Source organism: Rhinoraja longicauda, chromosome 23 (assembly GCF_053455715.1).
Source record: "Rhinoraja longicauda isolate Sanriku21f chromosome 23, sRhiLon1.1, whole genome shotgun sequence".
Taxonomy (NCBI): Eukaryota; Metazoa; Chordata; class Chondrichthyes; order Rajiformes; family Arhynchobatidae; genus Rhinoraja; species Rhinoraja longicauda.
Genome location: NC_135975.1, coordinates 34,057,736 through 34,075,946, shown reverse-complemented (window position 1 = coordinate 34,075,946; position 18,211 = coordinate 34,057,736). Strand labels below are relative to the sequence as shown.

The 18,211-nt window shown below is 47.8% G+C and overlaps 1 protein-coding gene across 1 annotated transcript in view; it reads right to left on the bottom strand.

Annotated features, from left to right (window-relative positions):
- Window positions 1–261: 261 nt before the first annotated feature.
- LOC144605131 (suppressor of cytokine signaling 2-like) overlaps window positions 262–18,211 on the bottom strand; it is a 30,630-nt gene continuing 12,680 nt past the window's right edge. Inside the window, exon 2 of the mRNA XM_078420203.1 lies at window positions 262–1,035. Within this exon, the coding sequence (XP_078276329.1) occupies window positions 575–1,035 (461 nt within the window). The 3' untranslated portion in view covers window positions 262–574. The remainder of the gene's footprint in view (window positions 1,036–18,211) is intronic.

The following is an 18,211-nucleotide window of genomic DNA, read 5'->3' as shown; positions in this document are numbered from 1 at the left end:
TGTGAGGGGAGCAAGAGCAGAACCATGGGATGCAGCAGAGACACAGGTGAAGGGGCCATTTACAGAAGGGAGGAAACCACGTTTAATAAATACACCGTGGATGTCCTGGAATAAAACCATCATCTTGGGAGCAGATACAGCAGAGATTGTTCTTTTGGGGTTTTTTTGTTCAATAGGTGCAGGAGGAGGCCATTCGGCCCTTCGAGCCAGCACCGCCATTCAATGTGATCATGGCTGATCATTCTCAATCAGTACCCCGTTCCTGCCTTCTCCCCATACCCCCTGACTCCGCTATCCTTAAGAGTTCTATCTAGCTCTCTCTTGAATGCATTCAGAGAATTGGCCTTCACTGTCTTCTGAGGCAGAGAATTCCACAGATTCACAACTCTCTGACTGAAAATGTTTTTCCTCATCTCAGTTCTAAATGGCCTCCCTACCCCTTATTCTTAATATTACATAATATTCTATGTAAAAAAAAAACATTCGAAGGGGAACATGTTGGGCAAAGTTCCTGTTTGGGGAAGGCACTGAACACAATTTATCTCCTGCACTTCCTTCCCCTTTGAAAAGATTTTTAAACCTGATACTTGTATTCCAACAAGTACTCCTTGAGTTTGGTCGGGAGAGGAAGTTCGTGAATCCTTCTGGTTGCTCTGTGGATGTTAACCCGGCAGAAGTGTTGTAGTGTTGGTGTTTGGTTGTACAGTGGTCTGGTCAGTTGCAGCTGGACACCGCCGCTTTGCAGAGCAGGACGCTGGGCATTCTGTATCATCTGACATAGGATCACGTAGTACTCCACCATGTCCACCACGCTGTCGAAGCACTGCAGCTTTGGTCTTGCAAGAATCACAGAGTCCAGTCTGAATTTGCCGTCTTGGTATTCGATCCTCAGGTTGGTCGGTCCCCAAACCGTCTTCACAGAGATGGTGAGAAAGTAATCGCGGTGTGAGCTGTCCCTCACCAGAAAGGTGCCTTCAGGCGCCTCCTTTAGCTTCTCGTTTGCCTCGTTCGCATTAAGAGCTCCCCAGTACCATCCTACGATAAACAATACACATAAACAGTTTGTTTAGTTTTAGTTTGGAGATACAGCGCGGAAACAGGCCCTTCGGCCCACCAGCGATCCCCGCACACAAACACTATCCTACACACACTAGGGACAATTTGCACATACACCTGCATACCTGTATACCTTTGGAGAGTGGGAGGAAACCGGAGCACCCGGAGAAAACCCACGCAGGTCATGGGAGGTGCAAACTCCGCATAGACAGCACCCATAGTCAGGATCGAACCCGGGCCTACGGCGCTGCAAGGCAGCAACGCTACCGCTGCACCACCTGTTTATCGGTTTTTATCACATTTTCAAAAGATAAATTAATTATTTTAACCAATCAAAATGTTTTGAACATTAAAAACCTAAGGGGAATCATGCACAAAATCATGAGAGGAATAGATCGGGTGAACGTACAGAGACTCTTGCCCAGAGTAGCGGAATCAAGAACCAGAGGACATAGGTTTAAGGTGAGGGAGGAAAGATTTAAAAGGAACCTGAGGGGTAACTTGGCTTTTGAAAACTCCGGTGTGATACCAGCACAATATATCAGCTCAAAAAACTGAAAGTAAGCGTGCAGGTACAGCAGACATTGAAGAAAGCTAATGGCATGTTAGCCTTCATAACAAGAGGAGTTGAGTATAGGAGCAAAGAGAAAGCAACGCCTCTGTGGGCCCTTGTGAGACCGCACCTGGAATACTGTGTGCAGTTTTGGTCTCCAAATTTGAGGAAGGACATTCTTGCTATTGAGGGAGTGCAGCGTAGGTTCACTAGGATAATTCCCAGAATGGCGGGGCTGTCGTATGTTAAAAGACTGGATCGACTAGGCTTGTAAACACTGGAAATTAGAAGGATGAGAGGGGATCTTATTGAAACATATAAGATTATTAAGGGATTGGACATGCTTGAGGCAGGAAACATGTTCCCAATGTTGGGGAATCCAGAACAAAGGGCCACAGTTTAAGAATAAGGGGTAGGCCATTTAGAACTGAGATGAGGAAAAACCTTTTCACCCAGAGAGTTGTGAATCTGTGGAATTCTCTGCCTCAGAAGGCAGTGGAGGCTAATTCTCTAGATGCTTTCAAGAGAGAGTTAGATAGAGCTCTTAAAGATAGCTAAGTTAAGGGATATGGGGAGAAGGAAGAAATGGGGTACAGATTGTGGATGATCAGCCATGATCACAGTGAATGGCGGTGCTGGCGCGAAGGGTCAAATGGCCTACTCCTGCACCTATTGTCTTTTGTCTACTGTCTATTCTCTATAAAATGATTCCAATGCAAATTTAAGTGATGGTCCTTAGAGGAAAAAATATATATTATTTACAAATGGTTTCAGCTACTTTTAGTGATAAAAGTGACAAGGATACAAGCCACCTTCAATGTCCTTGTCATTTAGGCCATTCAACCCATCGAGTCTACTCCGCCATTCAATCATGACTGTTCTATTTTTCCCTCTCAACCCCATTCTTCTGCCTTCTCCTCATAACCTTTGACGCCCTTTCTAACTCAAGAACCTATCAATTTCCGCTTTAAAAATACCCAATGTCTTGGCAATGAATTTCACAGATTTACCGCCCTCTGTCTAAAGAAATTCCTCCTTATCTCCATTCTAAAGCGTCCTTTTATTCTGTGGTTGTGCCCTCTGGTTCTAGACTCTCCCTTTGCTGGAAACATCCTTTCCACGTCCGCTCTATCTAGGCCTTGCATTATCTGGAGGGTTTTAATGGGATCCCCCCCCCCTCTTTGGGGAGGCGTCCTGGTGCCATCGCAACAACCCGGAGCTCAAAGTACTTCCTGTGGCAACTGAGGAAACACAATCTGCCACAGGCAATGATGGTCCAATTCTATACTGCTATCATTGAGTTCGTCCTCACCTTCTCCATCATGGTCTGGTTTGGCTCAGCCACTAAGCACGACATCCGGAGGCTGCAACGGATCGTTCGGTCAGCTGAGAAAGTTGTTGGCTGCAACCTTCCCCCCATTGACGAACTGTACACTGCAAGCGCCAGGAAGCGAGCGGGCAAGATCACCTCTGACCCCTCTCACCCTGGCCACAATCTCTTTGAAGCACTTCCCTCTGGAAGGCGACTCCAGACTGTCAAAGCAGCCACAGCCAGACATAAAAACAGCTTTTTTCCACAAGTAGTAGTTTTACTCAATAACCAAAGTCTGTAGTTTATTTTTTGCTCTGGTTTATTTTCACCCACACGTTTAGACCGTAATGTTGTATCCCTATTGTTTTGATGTGTTTATGCTTTATTCTTAATTGTTAACTGTATGATTGTGTTATCGTTTGTGAGCGGAGCACCAAGGCACATTCCTTGTATATGAACATACTTGGCCAATAAACTTATTCATTCATTCATTCATTCATTCATTTCTTCTAAACTCCAGGAAGGACAGGCCCAGAGCCATTAAAACTCTCATACGTTAACCCAGTTATTCCTCCAAAACCAACACATGGTTCCTTAGGTACGGGGCCCAAAATGCTCATATTCCAAATGTGGTCTGATCAGTGCCTTATAAAGCCTCAGCATTATATCCTTGCTTTTATATTCTACTCTTCTCGAAATGAATGCTAGCATTGCATTTGCCTTCCTTACTGTTGACTCAACCTGAAAATTAATCTTTTGGGAATCCTGTACTTCAAAGTCCCTTTGCACTTCCAATTTCTCAATCCTCTCCCCTTTTAGAAAGTAGTCTGTGCCAGTTTGCTCTGTATTCTGTTCACCACCTCTTTGTCCACTCTCCCAACCTGGCCAAGTCCTTCTGCAGTCTCCCTCCTTCCTCAACACTACCTGCCCTTCTGCCTACCTTTGTACCATCCTCAAACGTGGCCATAAAGCCATCGATTCCCTCATCCAAATCATTAAGACATAATGTGAAAGGTAGCAGATCGGTTCCTCTTTCACCTCGAACTCCAGTATATTGATGACCACATCCAGGCTGCTTAATGCACTCACACAGAACGTGAAACCTTCACTGCCAACTTCCACTGTCAACTTTCGCAAGGTTCTTATGTATTATGAAATAGGAAGCCATTCGGCCCATTGTGTAGAATCTGGCCCCCAATAGAGCAATCTGTCAATCTGAATCCCCTAGGTAGACACAAAATGCTGGAGTAACTCAGCGGGTCAGGCAGCATCTCAGGAGGAAAGGAATAGGTGATGTTTTGGGTTGAGACCCTTTCTCAGACCATCCCCTTGCTATTTACTTTGTTGGCTTACAACATATTCCTTCTGACATGCCCCATCCACCCGCCCCCCCCTTAAATTATTTTGCCACTTGAGCACATGAGAGGGTAATTTACCGTACATAATCTTTGGGGTCCGGGACAAAGCCAGAGCTACCAGGAGAAATCCGTGCAGTCACGGCAAGGATTGAAATCTCCACACAGAGATCACACGAGGACAGGCTCAAACCCATAGCCCCATCGCTGTGAGGCAGCAATGCAGTATATTGGCTGCAGCAATGTGCTGGCCCTCTCTCCATCTTCCCATCCTGTTCGCAACTTCTTATATCTCATGGGAAAGCCTAGCAGTGACGGTTGATTGCAAGCTCACCAACGCCCCGAGCTAACTCTTCCCACTCGGCTTCCCATGGCAATCCAACCCATTCTCCCTGGTTCCTTGAATTAATCTCGACAGATGATGGCTTTCCGCACAAGTACTACTGAAATGCGTTTTGTTCCTCTATAATCATGGCATCCCATCCACCATAGTTGATGTGACACATTAACCCCTGTTCCGTTTGTCCCATCTCTCCTCTCACTCCCCTCCTGCCACTAAACGTTATTCCCTTATAACGTATCTACCCTGTGGATGGCTCGATTGCAATCATGTATTGTCTTTCCACAGACTGGTTAGCACGCAACAAAAAGGTTTTCACTGTACCTCGGTATATGTGACAATAAACTAAACTCAACTGAAACTGAACCCAGGGCAAGGTCACTACCCGATATTCACCAGTCTTCACATTCAATGGTACTCTGTGGGCAAATGGCATTTGTGTGGATGGATAAAAATGTTAGCACGGATGTGTCGGGCTGAAGGCTCCATTTCTGACCTTGCCTTACCAGAAAATGATTACCTTTATCCCTTTTTTATTTCAGATAATCAGAAGAGCATCCTAGCCAGTGTAGAACAGCAGGTAGACATAAAGTGCTGGAGTAACTCAGCGGGTCAGGCAGCATCTTGGAAGAGAAGGAATGGGTGACGTTTCGGGTTGAGACTCTTCTTCAGACTGATGTCAGGGGAGGGGGTGGGACAAAGACAGAATCTAGTCAGAGACAATAAGACTAGTGGGAGAACTGGGAAGGGGGAGGGGATGGAGAGAGAGGGCAAGCAAAGGGCTATCTGAAGTTAGAGAAGTCAATGTTCATACCGCTGAGGTATAAACTACCCAAGTGAAATGTGAGGTGCTGTTCCTCCAACTTGCTCTGGGCCTCACTCTGATAATGGAGGAGGCCCAGGACAGAAAGGTCAGACTGGGAGTGGGAGGGAGAGTTGAAGTGCTGAGCCACCGAGAGATCAGGTTGGTTGAGACGGACTGAGCGGAAGTGGATCAGCGAAACGATGGCCGAGCCTGCGCTTGGTCTCGCCGATGTAGAGAAGTTGACACCTGGAGCAGCGGGTGCAGTGGAACAGCTATTTATGAAAGCTCACTGTCCTTGACATCGTATTCACAGTGACTATCTGACAACGGCACATCATTTAGAGGTCACCGTGCTGCCCTCATTGTGCCGTGTGATGTGGACTGGGAGTCACATGGGGACATTCATTCATCTCCCAGAGTCGGGTGGTCCAAGCCTGCCCGCCGGGTCCTCGCGTATCCATGAGAGGCGTATAACGCTGGCACGATGGTCATTCAGTGCCGCATGCAGCCCGCCATCCCGACTCCTCACACATCCCCATGTCAAATAGTCCAAAACACTCAAAGGAGTGGAAGCTTTGTTGCAGCATGCTAATGGTCGGCTACATCACACTGAGTAGTTGGTCAATACAGGTGCTCCTCGACATACGATGGGGTTACGTTCCGATAAACCCATCGTAAATCGGAAATATCGCTCGTCGAAAATGCATTTAATACAGCTGATGGCGTGGCCGACTGGGAGCTGTGGCTCGCTGCCGTTGCCCGGCATCACCAGAGAGTATCTCACCGCATATCGCAAGCCCAGGAAAAGATCAACATTCAAAATTCAAAGTACGGTTTCCACTGAATGTGTATCGCTTTTGCTCCATCGTAAAGTCGAAATATCGCAAGTCCAGGAGCAACTGTAATGAGAGACCGATAGAGCTCTGGGCGGCACAGTGACGCAGCGGTAGAGTTGCTGCCTCACAGCGCCGGAGACCCGGGTTCAATCCCGACCACGGGTGCTGTCTGTGTGGGGAGTTTGTACGTTCCCCCCGTGACCTGCATGGGTTTTCTCCGGGAGCTCTGGTTTCTTCCCACACTCCAAATACGTGCGGGTTTGTAGGTTAATTGGCTGAAAAAATTGGAAATCTGCATTATTGTGTAGGTTAATGTGTGGGGGTCGCTTGTAGGAGCAGACTCAGGGATACGAAGGGCCTGTTTCCACGCTTCATGTCTCAACTAAACTAAAGGCAACAGTTAAACCATTATTATTAAATCATAATGTCATCAAAATCTTTCTTTTCCCTAGAGTTTGGAAACAACACCAAATAATCCTGCAGGATTTCTTATCTGTCCAACTCGATGCAGAATCCAGCCAACTTCACACTCAGCAGTGTCCCAAGAGTTATACAGCAATATCCAGACGTTGCTATTGGAAAATTAAATTATAAACATTATCAAAGAACATTCTATAATCAAAAGGTCCAAGGTTAAAAATCAGTACAGTAAAGAGCATAATATTCTTTGGCTGAGAGTTTAGTTTAGTTTAGTTTAGTTTGATTTAGTTTAGAGAGAGCAAGCCACAACTCTCATTTCAGTCATGTGCAGAACGTGCCAATTCCCAGCACTCCAAGTTAAGACTAGCTCCATCACCAAAGGCGGTACAGTGGCACAGCGGTAGAGTTGCTGCCTTCCAGCGCCAGAGACCCGGGTTCCATCCTGACTACGGGTGCTGTCTTTGTGTGGAGTTTGTACGTTCTCCCCGTGACCTGCGTGGGTTTTCTCCGGGAGCTCCGGTTTCCTCCCACACTCCAAAGACGTGAAGGTTTGTAGGTTAATCGGCTTCGCCATAATTGTGAACTGTCCCTGGCGTGTGCAGGACAGTGTTAATGTGTATGGATCGTTGGTCGGTCGAAAGGCCTGTTTCTGCGCTGTATCTCTAAACGAAACGAAACTAAACTAAACCAGCAGAGACACTGAGAAGAGTCCCACGATTGGGTGGGGGGGGTACTTCATAAGTGACAGGAGCAGAATTCGAGCATTTGGCTCGTCGAGTCTACTCCGCCATTCAATCATGGCTGATCTATCTCTCCCTCCTAACCCCGTTCTCATGCTTTCTCCCCTTCGTCCAATTGTGTTTGTGTTGGGCGGGGGGTGGGGAAGAGGGAGAGAGCTTGCAGATAGATGGGGAGGGGATTAGGTCTGGTGAGTGATAGGTGGATGCAGCTGAAAGTTGGTATATTGGCAGATGGTTGGACAAAGGCTAGAGATGAAAAGAAAAAAGTGTGAGATATGCATCAGAGTACTGAGTATAGAAGTTGGGAGGTCATGTTGCCGTTGCATACGACGTTGGTGAGGCCGCATTTAGAGTATTGTGTTCAGTTTTGGGCACCACGTTATAGGAAAGATGTTGTCAAGCTGGAAAGGGTGCAGAGTTGATTTACGAGGATGTTGCCAGGACTCAAGGGCCTGAGCTACAGGGAGAGGTTGAGCAGGCTGGGACACTCTTCCTTGGAGCGCAGGAGGATGAGGGATGATCTTACAGGGGTGTACAAAATCATGAGAGGAATAGATCGGGTGGACACACAGAGTCCCTTGCCCAGAGTAGGGGAATCGAGGACCAGAGGACACAGGTTTAAGGTGAGGGGGGAAAAATAGGCACCTGAAGGGTAACTTTTTCACATAAAGTGTGGTGGGTGTATGGAACGGGCTGCCAGGGGAGGTAGTTGAGGCAGGGACTGTCGCAATGTTTGAGAAACATTTAGACAGGTACATGGATAGGACAGCATTAGATGGGATATGGGCCAAACCTCTGGCACCCGTACTAATCAAGAATCTATTTATCGCTGCCTTCAAAATATCCATTGACTTGGCCTCCACGGCCCTCTGTGGGTGAGGGTGGGTGGAGATCAGATCATGAGCCACCAGACATTTTGGGGTTTTGCCTCAGAAACAAATAGGACATATTGACATATATACACCGATCAGCCAAAACATTATGACCACTGACAGGCGAAATGAATAACATTGATTATCTTGTTACAATGGAACCTGTCAAGGGGTGGGATATATTAGGCAGCAAGTGAACAGTCAGTTCTTGAAGTTGATGTGTTGGAGGCAGGAGAAATGGGCAGGAGTAAAGACCTGAGCGTCTTTGACAAGGGCCAATTTGTTATGGCCAGACGACTGGGTCAGAGCATCTCTGAAAAGACAAGGCTTGTGGGGTGCTCCCGGTCAGCAGTGGTGAGTACCTACCGACAGTGGTCCGAGGAGAGATAAAGCACAAACCGGTGACAGGGTGTTGGGCGCCCAAGGCTCATCGATGCGCGAGGGCAACGAAGGCTATCCCGTCTGGTCACTGAAAATTTTAATGGTGGTCACGGGAGGAATGTGTCACAATACACAGTGCATCGCACCCTGCTGCGCATAGGGCTGCACACGGAGGACCAACAGCATATTAGGCAGGTGGGCATAATGTTTTGGCTCATTTGGTCATAATGTTTTGGCTCATTTGGTCATAATGTTTTGGCTGATCGGTGTATATGACAAAAAGGAAATATCCTCGTATATTTTAGCATTCCTTGGCTTTAGCCAAGTTAAGCACTCTGTCCATGGGAATTCATGGTACCAGAATGCCCACGGTACCAGAATGCCCACTGTACCAGAATGCCTCTGGTACCAGAATGCCCATTGTACCAGAATGCCTCTGGTACCAGAATGCCTCTGGTACCAGAATGCCCACGGTACCAGAATGCCCACTGTCCCAGAATGCCCAATGTCTCAGAATGCCCACTGTCCCACAATGCCCACGGTACCACAATGCCCACTGTCCCAGAATGCCCATGGTACCAGAATGCCCACTGTCCCAGAATGCCCACAGTACCAGAATGCCCACGGTACCAGAATGCCCACGGTACCAGAATGCCCACTGTACCAGAATGCCCACGGTACCAGAATGCCCACTGTACCAGAATGCCCACGGTACCAGAATGCCCACTGTACCAGAATGCCCACTGTCCCAGAATGCCCACTGTCCCAGAATGCCCATGGTACCAGAATGCCCACTGTCCCAGAATGCCCACAGTACCAGAATGCACACGGTACCAGAATGGCCACAGTACCAGAATGCCCACTGTACCAGAATGCCGACTGTACCACAATGCCCACTGTACCAGAATGCCCACTGTACCAGAATGCCCACGGTACCAGAATGCCCACTGTACCAGAATGCCCACTGTACCAGAATGCCCACTGTACCAGAATGCCCACTGTACCAGAATGCCGACTGTACCAGAATGCCCACTGTACCAGAATGCCCACGGTACCAGAATGCCCACGGTACCAGAATGCCCACGGTACCAGAATGCCCACGGTACCAGAATGCCCACGGTACCAGAATGCCCACGGTACCAGAATGCCCACTGTACACTCCCCCCCTTATCAATTTATGACATTTTACTTAACAGAATGTTTTTATCCCCAGAAATTCAACACTTTCATTAATTGAGGAATGGGTTTAGTTTAATTTAGTTTAGAGAAACAGCACTGAAACAGGCCCTTCAGCCCACCGAGTCTGCACCGACCAGCGATTCCCGTACATTAACACTGCCCTGCACACACTAGGGACAATTTACAGTTAAACCAAGTCAATTAACCAACCAACCTGTACGTCTTTGGAGTGTAGGAGGAAACCAAAGGTCTCGGAGAAAACCCACGGAGAGAACGTACAAACTCCGTACAGACAGCACCTGTGGTCAGGATGGAACCCGGATCTCTGGCGCTGTGAGGCAGCAACTCTGCCTCTGTGCCGGCGTGCAATGTCTTGGGGTTATGGACTGATGGTCTCCATTACTTTGTTATTTGTAGACAGATAAGATGAAGTATTTTACATCAATCTTTCAACTAGGCAAAGACATATTGTTTTACGTCAAGGTTTCATGTATAAGTGGTTTGCATTTTAACTGACCGTGACAAGATGCATGGGGGAGTTGAACATAACTGACTCCATCGTACTTGCCTCTGCACTGAGTGCAGGCAGCCTGCTCGCCACAGTTACATTACCATTATCTTTTACTACTGAACTAGATTTCAGCAGGGATCTGAACTTAACATCTCCAGAGTGAGTTTGTCAGGGATCGGGAAATTTGCCAATGATTTAGAGGCAAGATTGGACATTTCTTCAGAGGGGTCATTTAAAGTTCAGAATGGATGACATGTCTAGAAGCTCAGGCTGAAACAAAAACAAAGAGGCTGGAGGAACTCAGCGGTCAGGCCGGATCTGCGAGGGAATGGACAGATGACGTCTCGGATTGGGACCCTTCTTCAGACTGTTGGAGTAAAGGCGGAGAAGGTGGAGGAAGAGAAAGAAGCGGGGGTGGGGCAAAACCTGGCAAGTGATAGGTGGATACAGTTGAAAGGTGACATCAATAGACATCAATAGCCAATAGGTGCAGGAGTAAGCCATTTGGCCCTTGGAGCCAGCACCGCCATTCAATGTGATCATGGCTGATCATTCACAATCAGTACCCCGTTCATGCCTTCTCCCCATACCCCCTGACTCCGCTATCATTAAGAGCTCTATCCAGCTCTCTCTTGAAAGCATCCAGGGAATTGGCCTCCACTGCCTTCTGAGGCAAGGAGTTCCACAGATTGACAACTCTCTGAGTGTAAAAGCTTTTCCTCATCTCCGTTCTAAATGGCCTACCCCCTTATTCTTAAACTGTGGCCCCTGGTTCTGGACTCCCCCAACATTGGGAACATGTTTCCTGCCTCTAGCGTGTCCAATCCCTTAATAATCTTATATGTTTCAATATATCTCTCATCCCCTCTCATCCTTCTAAATTCCAGTGCATACAAGGTGAGGGGGGAAGGGGGGGGAGATTAGCCGATGTGTGAAGAAAGTGACAAAGGCTCGAGGAGAAAAGGAGACAAGGGTTTCAGATAAGGAAAGAAGAGGAAGAGTGAAATGTAAAGCCGGAAGGAGAGATGTGGGTGGAAGGGTACAGAAGGGAGGGAAAAGAGGGGACATAAAAGGAAAATAATGGACTCGGGAATGAGAGATGAGTGTATGAGATTACAGAGGAGAGGAAAGGAGCAGAGTGAGTGACTGGGATGGGGGAGATAACAGGAGAAATGTCCACGTCACAGTGGGTGGAAGAGGAATGAGATGGGGCTAGGGGGAGGTTTCACTTGAAATTGGAGAATTCAATATTTGTACCGTTGGGTTGTGAGCGATCCAAGCAGAACACGAGGTGTTCCTCCAGTGTGCGTGTGGCATCTCTCTAGTAATGGACAGAAAGGTTGGTGTGGGAATGGGAAGCAGAATCAAACTGACCAGCAAGCGGGAGATCCAGCAGGCCTTGGCGGACCGAGCAGGTGTGTGCTGAAACGTCCCAGCGATGGAAGGGATTTTGTAGATTACGGTTTTTGTTTTAAAAGTTAATTGGGGCCTTGGTGGTAATTTTCAATAGTTTCGTTTATTTTTTAGTTTAGAGATACAGCGCGGAAACAGGCCCTTCGGCCCACCGGGTCCACGCCGACCAGCAATCCCCGCACATATACACTTGACCCACAAGGGACAATGTTTACATTTACGAAGCCAATTAACCTAAAACCTGCACGTCTTTGGAGTGTGGGAGGAAACCAAAGATCTTGGAGAAAACCCACGCAGGTCACAGGGAGAACGTACAAACTCCCATACAGACAACACCCGTAGTCGGGATCGAACCGGGGTCTCTGGCGCTGTGCGGCGGCAACTCTACTGCTGCACCACCATTATACTTTAATAAACTTTCACTGTTGCCTTTTTCGACACTTCAGCTACTGAGGGAGTCAAAGGAGCTGGTCAGTGAGGGCGTGGGAAGGATGTTCGAGGACCGAGCGTGGGTGTAAGGTGAAATGCTCGCCTAGTCTACGTTTGGTCTCACCAATGTAGGGCAGCCCACCTTGGGAGCACCAAACGCAATAGATGAGATTCAAAGGGCAGCACATGAACCTCTGTCTCACCTGCAAGTACCGTTGGAAGTGAGAGAGAAGGTGTAGTACCAGGTGTTACATATTTTTAGTTTAGAGATACGGCGTGGAAACAGGCCCTTCAACCCACTGAGTCCTCTCCGACCAGCGATCCCCGCACACCAACGCTATCCTACACACACTGGGGACAATTTACAATGTTACCAAGCCACTTAGCCTGCAAACCTGCACATCTTTGGAGTGTAGGAGGAAACCGGAGCACCCGGAGAAAACCCAGGCAGGTCATGGGGAGAATAAAGTACAAACTCCGCACTGACAGCGCCCGTAGTCAGGGTCTGTGGCGCTGTGAGGCAGCAACTCTACCACTGCACCACCGCGATGCCCAAGAGTGGAAAGTCTCGTCCTGGGGGCAGAAGCGACGGAGACAGAGAAAAGTGATGGCATCCTTGCAAGAGGAGGGTGGGAGGAGGTGTGGTCAAGTTAGCCGTGGAAGTCGGTCAGTTTGTAGTCGATGGCCTACTAGTAGTAGTCTATCCCTGTGATGGAAACAGTGAGGTCAAGAAAGGAGGGGTGGTTGTCAGAGATAGTCCAGGTGAATTTGAGGGCAGATGGAAGTTAGTGGTAAAGTTGATGCGTTCACTGAGTTCTGCATGGGTGCAGGAGGCAGCCCCGATCCAGTCACCGACACAGACTTCTACTGTTCCCACTGGGAAACATTTTCCAGAGGGTTTTTGCGGTTCTGGTAGGAAACATTTTCCAGAGGGTTTTTGCGGTTCTGGTAGGGGTGCCAACTATCTCACTCCCAAATACGGGACAAGGTGACATCACCGCCCCGCGCCCCACGTGACCCCACCCAGCCAGCGGCCACATGCTCCCCCTCCACCAATGACGGCTGCCCGGGCCGGGAGGTGGGTCGCAAGGCAACTTCAATTAGGCGGCGCCCGGGCCGCCGGACCTAGACTGTCCTGAGCTAAAATGTCAGAAACCTAGAGTATCAGGACCTAAACTGTCGGGACCTACAGCGTCCGGGCCTACAGCATCCGGCCCTACAGCATCCGGGCCTACGGCATCCGGGCCTACGGCGTCCGGGCCTACAGCGTCCGGGCCTACACTGTCCGGGCCTACACTGTCCGGGCCTACACTGTCCGGGCCTACAGCATCCGGGCCTACAGCATCCGGGCCTACACTGTCCGGGCCTACAGCGTCCAGGCCACATTCAAAACATCGCTGAAGTCTCACCTGTTCAGTACTGCCTTCAACCACTGAAGGTCACCTCACCTACTGTCTCCTTTCTCTGTTCATTTATTTATTTACTTATTTATCTATTTATTAATTTCCCTATGTTCTCAAAATCTCTGTAAAGCGTCTTTGAGTATATGAAAAGCGCTATATAAATAAAATGTATTATTATTATTATTATTACACTGTCCGGGCCTAAACTGTCCGGGCCTACAGCATCCAGGCCTACAGTGTCGGGGCCTACAGCATCCGGGCCTACAGCATCTGGGCCTACAGCACCCTCCCGGGCCTAATAAGGGACTTGCGGTCCCGTATGAGACAAACCAATTTAGCCCAAAATATGGGATGCCCCGGCTAATACGGGACAGTTGGCAACCCTAGGTTCTGGACATGTTCGAATGATCAACGTCATGATGGGAGGGACCATAAATATTTTCAACAATGTCAAGGAGGAGGACATTGGCCAGTTGGGATGGTCAAGTTGTGCTTTGAGTTGTACAACTGGAGTTCTGGAGTCAAGGCGAGGGGGCTGGCTTGATAGTAACTCTGGAAACACAAAAGGGTCTATGGACATCTGCACTGATCAGAAGTGTGCAGGAAGGAACTGCAGATGCTGGTCTACAATGAAGATATTCACAAAAAGCTGGAGTAACTCAGCGGGTCTCCGGAGACAAGGAATAGGTGACATTCCGGGACGAGATCCTTCTTCAGACCGAAGCGGTGATGTTTTGGGTTGAGACCCTTCCTCAGACCTGTTCAGAAACTGGGCTTCCAGGCTTCTACCACATGGATAATGTGGCACATGGATATTCCCATCTGCAGTCTCCTTCAACAAGACCTCCTCCCTGTGAGAACTGGTAGTCACATTTTGCTTCAATTTTCCAAAGTTGTGGACATCTGTTCCAAATTATTTTTGAACTGAAGATGTAGTTAAAAATCAACCACATGCTTGGCTCTGGTGTCAGAAGCCAGATGTGGTAAGAATGGCAGATCGCCTTCCCTGATGTTTTATAAGTTCATAGTCGCAGGAGCATAATTAGGCCATCAAGTCCACTCCCCCATTCAATCATCGCTGATCTAGCTCTCCCTCCCAACCCCTTTCTCCTGCATTCTCCCCATAACCACTAACACCCAGACTAATTAAGAATCTATCTGTCTCTGCCTTAAAAATATCCACTGACTTGTCTTCCACAGCCTTCAGTGGCAAAGAATTCTACAGATTCACCACCCTCTGACTAAAGAAATTCCTCCTCATCTCCTTCCTAAAGGTATAGGTTTTTGCAGCCTTAGGTAGTTTCATCCTAGCTTCTTACTCCTCAGTCATTTCATTTACAGTTCCAGCGAACATGGGGGTTTTGTGCTCTTGTCTCTGGACCAATGGACCAGGTCCCTGGACATAATTCCCACCATTTACCACACTGCTGCTGTGATCATATATTAAGCACTCGCCTTTTATCAGGATGCATCACAGCTTGGTTTGGGAACATCTCCATCCAAGACCACAAGAAATTGCAGTGAATTGTGGACACAGCCCAGACCATCGCACAAACCAACCTCCCTTCCATTGACTATTTACACCTCACGTTGCCTCGGCAAGGCCAGCAGCATAATCAAGGACGAGTCGCACCCTGGCCACTCCCTCTTCTCCCCTCTCCCATCGGGCAAAAGGTGCAGAAGTGTGAAAACGCACACCTCCAGATTCAGGGACAGTTTGTTCCCAGCTGTTATCAGGCAACTGAGTCATCCTACCACAACCAGAGAGCAGTGCTGAACTACTATCTACATCATTGGAGACCCTCGGACTATCTTTGATCGGACTTTACTGGACTTTATCTTGCACTAAACGTTATTCCTTTATCATGTATCTACACTATGGATGGCTTGATTGTAATCATGTATCATCTTTCTGCTGACTGGATATCACACAACAAAAGCTTTTCACTGTAGCTCGGTACATGTGACAATAAACTAAACTCAACAGTATCACCACGCCCTTCCATATCTCTGCTTTTGCATCCACCCAACATAATGTAGGGACATGTCCATTGTGTGTTACTGACAGAGCACACAGATCATAGATGGGTGGTTTCTCAAATCGCCAGCCCCCCCCCCTCAACACCAGCAGCCAGAATCAAAAGGCCATCAGGAACCATTTTCTGATTGTGAACATTGCGTAGGTGGAGGAGGACGATAAAGGTGACAACCGATGTGGGCGGCACGGTGGCGCAGCGATAGAGTTGCTGCCATACAGCGCCAGAGATCCGGGTTTGATCCTGACTACGGGTGTTGTCTGTACGGAGTTTGCACATTCTCCACGTGTCCTGCATGGGTTTTCCCCGAGTGCTCCAGTTTCCTCCCACACTCCAAAGACGTGCAGGGTTGTAGGTAAATTGACTTTGGTAAAAATTGTGAATTGTCCCTTAGTGTGTGCAGGATGCACGGGGATCGCTGGTCGGTATGGACTCGGTGGGCTGACGGGCCTGCTTCCGCATTGTATCTCTAAACTAAACTAAACTAGTGCCCATTGCTTAATTAGCTGCCCACCCGGCTGCCTGGGAAACGCATGCTTTGAAGGAGAAACCAGCAGTGATGCACAATGGGAACAAATAATAAACTCATCTCAAGATCAACTGGAGAAATACTTGAAAGGGACAAAATTATAAGGTTCCAGGTGGAGACGTCATGGGCACAAGTGACCGAACGATTTGTGTAGGGAGGAACTGCAGATGCTGGTTTAAACATAAAAAGCTGGAGTAACTCTGTGGGTCAGGCAGCATCTCTGGAGAGAAGGAATGGGTGACGTTTCGGGTCGAGACCCTGCTTCAGACTGAAAGTCACGGGAAAGGAAAATGAGAGATATATGGCTGTATCTCTAAACTAAACTGAACTAGTGGCCATTGCTTAACCAGCTGCCTGCATCGCTGCCTATATTGCTGCCTACATTGCTGCCTACGTAACATAGGCTTTGAAGGAGCAACCAGCAGTGACGCACAATGGAAAAAAAACATCCTTTCCCTTGCTTACACCTCCTCCCCCACCCAAGTCGCACCAGCTTCTCATTTTCACCCAACAAACAGATAACAATGGCCTGTTTCCTTTATCATTGTTACTTTTTTGCATATCTTTCATTCATTGTTCTTTATTTCTCTACATTGTCGTCTATATCTCTCGTTTCCCTTTCCCATGACTTTCAGTCTGAACAAGGGTCTCGACCCAAAATGTCACCCATTTCTTCTCTCCAGAGATGCTGCCTGACCCGCTGAGTTACTCCAGCTTTTTGTGTCTATCTTTGACTGAACGATTTCCTGTGCTGTAAGATGTTATGAATTTCCTTCGTTTAACTTGATTTAAATCAATCTACGACTGGCACTGCGGTGGAGCTCTTACAGCGCAAGAGACCCGGGTTCTATCCTGACTAAGGGTGCTTGTCTGTACGGAGTTTATACGTTCTCCTCGTGACTGCGTGGGTTTTCTCCGGGTGCTCCGGTTTCATCCCACACTCCAAAGAAGTACCGGTTTGTGGGTTAATCGGCTTGGTATGAATGTAAATTGTCCCCAGTGTGTGTCGGGTAGTGTTAGTGTGTTGGAATCGTTTGTTGGCACGGACTCGGTGGGCCGAAGGGCCTGTTTCCGTGTAGTATCTCTAAACTAAACTAACGTCCAGTTGTGTATGCCCCTGGTAGGGACAAGTTCACGAGTTATAGGAGCAGAATTAGGCCCATCGGCCCATCAAGTCCACTCCGCCATTCAATCATGGCTGATCGCTGCCACCTAATCCCATTTTCCTGCCTTCTCCCCATAACCCTTGACACCCGTTCTAATCAAGAACTTGTCTATCTCTGCCATTAAAATATCCACTGACTTATAGACAATAAACAATAGACATTAGGTGCAGGAGGAGGCCATTTGGCCCTTCGAGCCAGCACCGCCATTCAAAGTGATCATGGCTGATCATTCTCAATCAGTACCCCGTTCCTGCCTTCTCCCCATACCCCCCGACTCCGCTATCCTTAAGAGCTCTATCTAGCTCTCTCTTGAATGCATTCAGAGAATTGGCCTCCACAGCCCTCTGTGGCAATGAGTTCCACAGATTCACCACCCTCTATCTCTAGAGGTTCCTCCTCACCTCCTTTCTAAAAGAGCGGCCTTTAATTCTGAGGCTATGACCACCAGTGGAAAATCTAGACAATGAACTGCTGGAGGGAGATGCACAGACAATACCAAAGGTAATCTTACAAGCTGGCCATCATGTACGTGTCATGTTATCTTGCAGTCATGTTTCTGTGAAAACGTTATTATGAAAATATTGAGATTAATTTATTAACCTAGGGTGCAGCACAGAAGTTGTTTTCACAAGCTGTGTGACAGGTGGAAAGTTGGAAGCTACTATGATGCTTGTACCACTGAATGAATTTAAACCACTGAATTCAAACTAATGCTTCATCTGATCTACATAGATCTTCAGAAATCTTAATCAACAGAAATCTTCCCAATACTAAACATTTAATCCGTTTTTAAAATATTAAAAACGGAAAGAAATAAGTGGGTTACATTCAAGCTGTGAATTCCAGCACTATCTTTGTCTTTCAGTTTTGGGATG